Below are 7,072 nucleotides of genomic sequence, written 5' to 3'. Positions count from 1 at the left end.
GGGGGGGGGGACTATGTACAAAAAGTGCTATAATTTCTAAACGGTTCACCTGATATGGATGAAAATACTCTCACACTTTAACTTTATAGTCATTGGTTCATTTCAAATACAACATTTTGGAGTTTTATATCCAAAAAAAGAAAACATTTCAATGTCCCAATAATTACAGAAGACATCACATGTACCAATGTCCCCCATTTATCAATATCAACAGCAGGTGATGCCGTCGGCAGAGATGGTGATGCTGGATCGTCTGTTCCTCCAATCAGAGAGGTTTTCCCTGGGGGAGGACCGACACAGGGCCCGTAGAGACCCAGGTTAGTGCCGTGGGGGAGTGGAGATGCAATATATATATATATATATATACAGCAGTATACAGCAGTATGTGGACACCCCTTCAAATGAGTGGATTTGGCTATTTCAGGTACACCTCTTGCTGTGTATGAAATCGAGCAGACAGCCATGTAATCTCCATAGACAAACATTGGCAGTAGAATGGCCCTTACTGAAGAGCTCAGTGACTTTCAACGTGGCACCGTCATTTACAACAAGTCAGTTCTTCAAATGTCTGCTCTGATAGAGCTGCCCCGGTCAACTGAAGTGGAAACGTCTAGGAGCAACAACGGCTTAGCCACAAAGTGGTAGGCCACACAAGCTCACAGAACGGGGTTTAGTGGATGCCAGAAGAACACTACCTGCCCCAATGCATAGTGGCAACTGTGAAGTTTGGTGGARGAGGAATAATGGTCTGGGGCTGTTTTTCATGGTTCGGGCCCCTTCGTTCCAGTGAAGGGAAATCTTAACGCTACAGCATATAATGACATTCTGGACAATTCCGTGCTTCCAACTTTGTGGCAACAGTTTGGGGATGGCCCTTTCCTGTTTCAGTGTGATAATGCCCCTGTGCACAAAGCGAGGTCCATACAGAATTAGTTTATTGAGATCGGTGTGGAAGAACTTGACTATCTAAAACCACAAACTTAGCTACTCGATTCTAAACCACATACCTACTTTTTCATGATTCCAAACGCACTAACGATATCAGATCTAAAACACTATACTATACTGCCAGGATTCTGACTACCACGATACCTTCATTCAAAAAAAAAAAAAAAAAAACTACTCAGATTCTATTCATCTCCACGTAACGCCTAGAGGTATATCTCCTCCATACCAGGTGCCGCCTGTGGCGAAGGAGAGGGAGCAGAGACTGACTGATGCAATGTGCAGGGGAAGTAAGCAGGACACCGTAGTCCACTCTCTGACGTTGACGTCTATATCGCATGACGATGAAGTGCAGCACCAAAAAAGTGTCTGATGGTGTGAAAGAAGGATAGATACTCTGCATTTTATTGTGCAACGGTCAACCTTAAAGGGATAGTTCAGTGATATTTGGCAATGAAGTCATAGCCCTAACGCTAGTTAGCATTTGCTCATAAACTACCTCTAACTCCATTCATATTGGATGCAAGACATACAAATGGTATCCATGAGTTCAACTGACTCTGGGGATGATAAACGACGGCAATTTTAAAAACTTGCAGGACATCACATAATATCGATCCTCTGGTGACTTTTACGTTCTTGAACCCTAAACTAGTGTCTGTGATTCCATCCTCAGGCTCCCAGCAGCAGCTGTGTCAGGACCAGGGACCGGTCCAGAGCCCTTACATCTGTTCTCCTTCTCTCATTGGGGGAGGCTGTGACACACCTTTACATCCACACCTGTGCCGGACACCTGCCACAGGTAACGACTTCATTTAGTCAGAACACCGCTTTTAATTGACTCTGTAGAGAAGCCTCAGTCACTCTAAGAAGAAAAGGATTCCAAAAGGAAACTCTTTGTGGAAAGGGTTTACCTTGGAAACCCAAAGGGTTCACTGGAACCCAAAGGTTTACCTGGAACCCAAAAGGTTTTAACAACGAACCCAAAAGGGTTTACCTGGAACCCAAAAAGGGTTTACCTGGAACCCAAAGGGTTTTACCAACTGGACCCAAAAGGGTTACTGGAACCCAAAAAGGGTTACCTGCCCAAAAAGTTTACCTGGAACCAAAGGCGTTTTACCTGGAACCCAAACAGGGTTTACCTGGACCAAAATGGTCTCTCAAAAAGTTAGTAAATAGGAATGTATAAACCTTTTTTTCTCAAGAATGTAGTAAAGGCTGGGGCTTGAGCCATTATCAGTCTCTGTACGTTGTGGATGATTATTGACGTGTCCCCTCTCTCTCTCCTCGTGAGCAGCAGTTTGACACTGTGTCAGGGTCCTACTGAAACGCACCAAGGACATGCTCAACAATACAGACAGCACTGCTGGGGAGGGGCACTGGTATGACACTCGCTCCACACATCTATATTCCCATTCCCCCCCCCGCCCCCCTCTTAAATCATATCGCAACTGTCTTGCTAAAGTTATCATTTGTTTTCTTCTGTATTTGCTTTTTTAAGTTTGGAGTTCCTCAAGGGTCAGTTTGGACCGCTACTGTTTTCATATTTATACGCCTACGCTTGGTGATGCATTTCGGACCACGGTTGTGATTTCACTGAACACGGACAAACAAAGCTGCTGACGTCATAAGTACAGTGTGTTGTTGGTTGATTACTTTGTCGTCAATAGAAAAAAATGGTAAATAATGTATGTTGTCATTTGTAGTCACTTTTATTGTAGATACGAGAATAAAACCTACTCTACATTACACTGTAGATGGCTACCGACTATACCCGGCGAAAGCTGAATGAATCTTGAATAATGGCGAGTGAGAAAGTTACAGACCGAAATATATCATACCCCGAAAACATACTAACCTCTCACCATTAACATAACAAGGAACGTTAGCAATTGGGGGGGGTGTGTGTAGGATATTTGTGATTTCTAACTTTCTCACTTATTATTCACAATGCTCGGAAGCATGGAAGCATCAACATTAATGTAGAAGTGTTTAGAAACATTAGATCTATTTATAATAAATATGACACGATACATCTTTTACCATTACCAGTTCGTATCATTGGGCACAAAATAATCTGTACAAAACCAAAACAAATCTAGAAATATAATCCAATATGTTTTGTAGAGTCAATATAATCATATCATCGCTGTGAATATGGGCCAAATACTTAACGTTTGACTATTTTAATACACGTGTAAGGAATTTGGCCCAATACTTTTGGCCAAAAAATGGGAGGGGGGGGGGACTATGTACAAAAAGTGCTATAATTTTCTAAACGGTTCACCTGATATGGATGAAATCTCACATTTAACTTTATTAGGCATTGTTCACAACATTTTGGAGTTTTAATCCAATAAAAAGAAAACATTTCAAATGTCCAATAATTCACGAAACATCACATTGTACAATGTCCTCCATTTACAAATATCAACAGAGGTGATTGCCGTCGGCAGAGATGGTGATGCTGGATCGTCTGTTCCTCCAATCAGAGAGGTTATAGCCATGGGGGAGGACCCTGAAGAGCGCGTCACGGCAGGCACAGGTGGGCACAGTAACGGAGCAGCGCTCCAACGCATCGCCTCTAGTGCGGCCTCCAGTCCGGTCCGTCTGTCCTGTCCCCCGCCACCGAGCGGTCCTGAAAGGTTGTGTGTCCCAGCGCTGGTGCCGTGAGTGTAGGCCGAGCTCAGTAGCAGACTAGGCCTGTCACCACATAGGCTACATATCTACACAGTACCAGAGCTTCGGCGACAACGTCTACACAGTCCGAACCGTCGCCTAGCTAGACGGATCCCACAGTTCGCGGATACCAGTCTGCGACGGTCCCACAACGTCCGACACCTCCTGCGACGGTCCATCAGTCGACGATACGGTGGATACGACCATCCCTGCGCCACTCCGAACATCCAGCAAAACTGAGACCATTTGGCCTATTTCAGGTACATCTGCGACGGTCCACAGTCCCGCAACTTCGCTGTGTATTCCTAGCGAGCGCACAGTCCGGACACCCTCCACGACGGTCAATGACAGCCATGTAATCTCATAGGACAACCATGGCGAGAATGGCCCTTACTTGAAGAGCTCAGTGACTTTCAACGTGGAGACCCTGCGGTCCGGAGGCTCCACAGGGCATGACGCAGTCACAAAAGTCCCAGTTCCAAGGCACAAGGAGCCTGCCTCTGCGCGCATGTGCATTCTCTGGACCTAGAGCACGGTCCAGGCCACGGTGTTTCCCGGTCCAACTCGAACGCTCGGCATGGACCGAGGAGAACTTCTTATCTTAGAGCATAGCACCACGGCTTAGCCACAAATGGAGGCCCACACCCCGGTCCTAGATCCAGGCACGCGTTCCAGTCCCACGCGTCCTCACGACCAGAAGAGTGCGTTGTTCCCTTCTAGCGCCGGGGAGCCAGTCCAGCGAGCGACCGGCAGAACACTTACCGCGTCTCCCCACAGCACCCTGCTAGATCGAGCAACATCATGGTGAGGATCGCTGCCTCTGAGCCGAGTGCCGACTAATGTCTGGGGCTGTTTGTTTCATGGGTTCGGCGGCAGCCAGGCACGGCGTTCGTCCCGGCTCCAGTGCAGGAGCCGACCTCTGCGCCGATGCCCCCATGTCCGAGTGCCATCGCGAGGTCCAGGATCCAGCCGTCGCGAAAAATCGAAGCGACGCAACATCCGCATATCTAACAGCCGGTTACCCTGTGCTCATGTCCCCGTGCTCCAACTTTTGTGGCCAACAGCGTGGGGATGGCCGCTTTCCTGTGTTCAGTTGTATGATGCCCGCCTGTGCACCAAGGCGAGGTTCTCATCAGTCCACCGGACAGCAGAGGGCCTTCCTAGCTCCAGGAGATCCGGTGCTGGAGTGTGACACTGCAACCTTTTGACCTGGCGGTTTCGTCCAGGACAGTTCAGCCAGGTACGGCGCGGTGCAGGACACGGCGTAACCAACTCCCACTCCCATAAGTCCGCACAAGTCCTCGCTTTGTGCCCGATGCCCCTAGGATGACCTGGAACGCCCTGACTGCGAGCCAGCTTAGGTCGCAGCCCCAAAGCTACGATCAGTGCGCTTCAGCCACCGGCGGCGATGGGAGGCACTTCCGACTCGGAGGGGCTTCTGGGCGGGGCTACGACCTTTAGCACCGAGGCCGCCGCATGGTCCAATGGAAAAAGTCCCTGCGCAATGACAGCACATTCTAGTAGAATCTCCCAGAAGAGTGAGGTTGTTAACGCAGCAACAGGGTGAAACAACTCCATATTAAGCCCATGTTTGGAATGAGATGTTGCAGCGATACAGGACACTATCTCACCCCCACATACCTGATCCCTCTTCCGCTCACTATTGGTTTCAGGTTTGTTACGCCTTGTGCGTAGCAGGGTACCGTACGCAGAACCTTATCTGGGGGGGGGGGGGGGGGGGGGGTACTGTCACAGGCCCATGAATAGGTAGACGGAGACCTTGGTATCTCTATATGGTGTAGTGTAAGTCACTCAGGGCGGGACTTAACAGGGGGGTGTATATATGTACCCTAACGTTGACGATGTTATCATAGTGGTGTCTATCTACAGGTTGTATGAACAATGTCTAGTTTGTTGATGTGTTGTATGCCTTTAATAGCAAGGGCGCGTGGGTTGTCTAGCTAGATATGAGGGCTGGCAGGATCCCATATTAACAGGTAGTAGCAAGGTGTTAGTGTTACCCCACTCCCATGTTAGCTAGGTGTATTGTACGCTGAGCGAGGACTTGATTCCGTGGTTAGGGCGACGTGATAGTGTACCTACAGGTGTGACTACGGTGCCCGGTGTAGTGTAACCTACAGTGTGACAAGGTGTAGTGTATCCTACAGGTGTACAGGTTGTACCTGGTAGTGTAGTGTACCTACAGTGTGCAGGTGTAGTGTACCTACAGGTGTGCAGGTACAGGTGTAGTGTACCTACAGGTACAGGTGTAGTGATACCGTGACAGGTACAGGTGTAGTTGACCTACAGGTGTGCAGGTACTACGGTGTAGTGTACTACAGGTGTACAGTTGTAGGTACCTACCAGGTACAAGGTGTAGTGTACCTACGGTGTACCGGTACAGGTGTAGTGTAGCTACTGGTGAACAGGGGACCTATCACTGGCACGAAAGGTGAAGGCACTGTGATGTTTAACAGAAACCTTAAATGTGGTGGGCAGTCTTTCTTTGAAGTTAAATGGGTCTTCTGTGAACATAGTCAGTCAGTTGTTATGTAAATGCACCGGTGTGTAGCGTTCTCTCCCTTGTACCTTCATGCTTGATCTCCCACAGAGTCTTCCTGATGACCCTGCATGCATCTGAGTCCTCCAGCTCCAGGTCATCCCGTGTGGGGTCGATCGGTCTGGCAGCCCCCTCCCCCCCTTGGACCAGACTCTCCGACCGACCCCCGGGACTCAGGACCTACCACTCCACCAGCCGCGAGGCTTAGGCTCACCATCAAACACAAGGCTGGATCCAGGATGGTGGTTCACAACTCAGCCTGTGACACCGTGGCACGCTCGCCCCTCTGGTCCAGCAACGGTACACACGGCAAACTGATCAATGGGAGTGGTGATCTGACTGAGCAGGGCTCCTCCCATAGGACCTCCTGCCATCCAACGATGAGGAGATGTTGAACGGAGCCCTGCCTCCAAAGCAGTGGAGGACATCCCACACGGTCACCATAGTGACAGCAGGGAATCTGTAGCACAGATTCAGACAGCAGCATTGGGTTCACATATAAATTCTTCCAAACCCTTACTATGCCGAGCTTAGACCCACAGACTGCCTGTCTAGAGCCTCCCTCTCCAGACCTGGAGAGATGAGTACGCCCAAACTAAAACGCTTCAGGCCCACGCTTCCGGACCTCCCGTCCCAGGCAGACGGCACAGCTACAGGCCCCAGCCTTTTCCCCAGACCAGCTACAGGCCCAGACCAGCGACAGGCCCCAGCCTTTTCCCAGACCAGCGACAGGCCCCAGCCTTTTCCCCAGACCAGCGACGGCCCAGCCCTTTTCCCCAGACCAGCGACAGGCCCCAGCCTTTTCCAGACCAGCGACAGGCCCCAGCCTCTTCCCCAGACCAGCGACAGCCCCAGTCTCTTCTTTCCAAACTAGCTACAGGCCCCAGT

The 7,072-nt window shown here is 49.6% G+C and overlaps 1 protein-coding gene across 1 annotated transcript in view; it reads left to right on the top strand.

Moving 5' to 3' along the window:
* The window catches only part of LOC112072897 (BRD4-interacting chromatin-remodeling complex-associated protein), a 50,639-nt gene that overhangs the window by 38,321 nt on the left and 5,246 nt on the right, over positions 1-7,072 (top strand). Inside the window, 1 exon segment of the mRNA XM_070439966.1 lies at positions 215-317. Within this exon segment, the coding sequence (XP_070296067.1) occupies positions 215-317 (103 nt within the window).

The sequence above is a fragment of the Salvelinus sp. IW2-2015 genome, unplaced genomic scaffold (genome assembly GCF_002910315.2).
Source record: "Salvelinus sp. IW2-2015 unplaced genomic scaffold, ASM291031v2 Un_scaffold2074, whole genome shotgun sequence".
In the NCBI taxonomy this organism is placed as follows: Eukaryota; Metazoa; Chordata; class Actinopteri; order Salmoniformes; family Salmonidae; genus Salvelinus; species Salvelinus sp. IW2-2015.
This window is presented reverse-complemented; position numbering and strand designations above follow the sequence as displayed.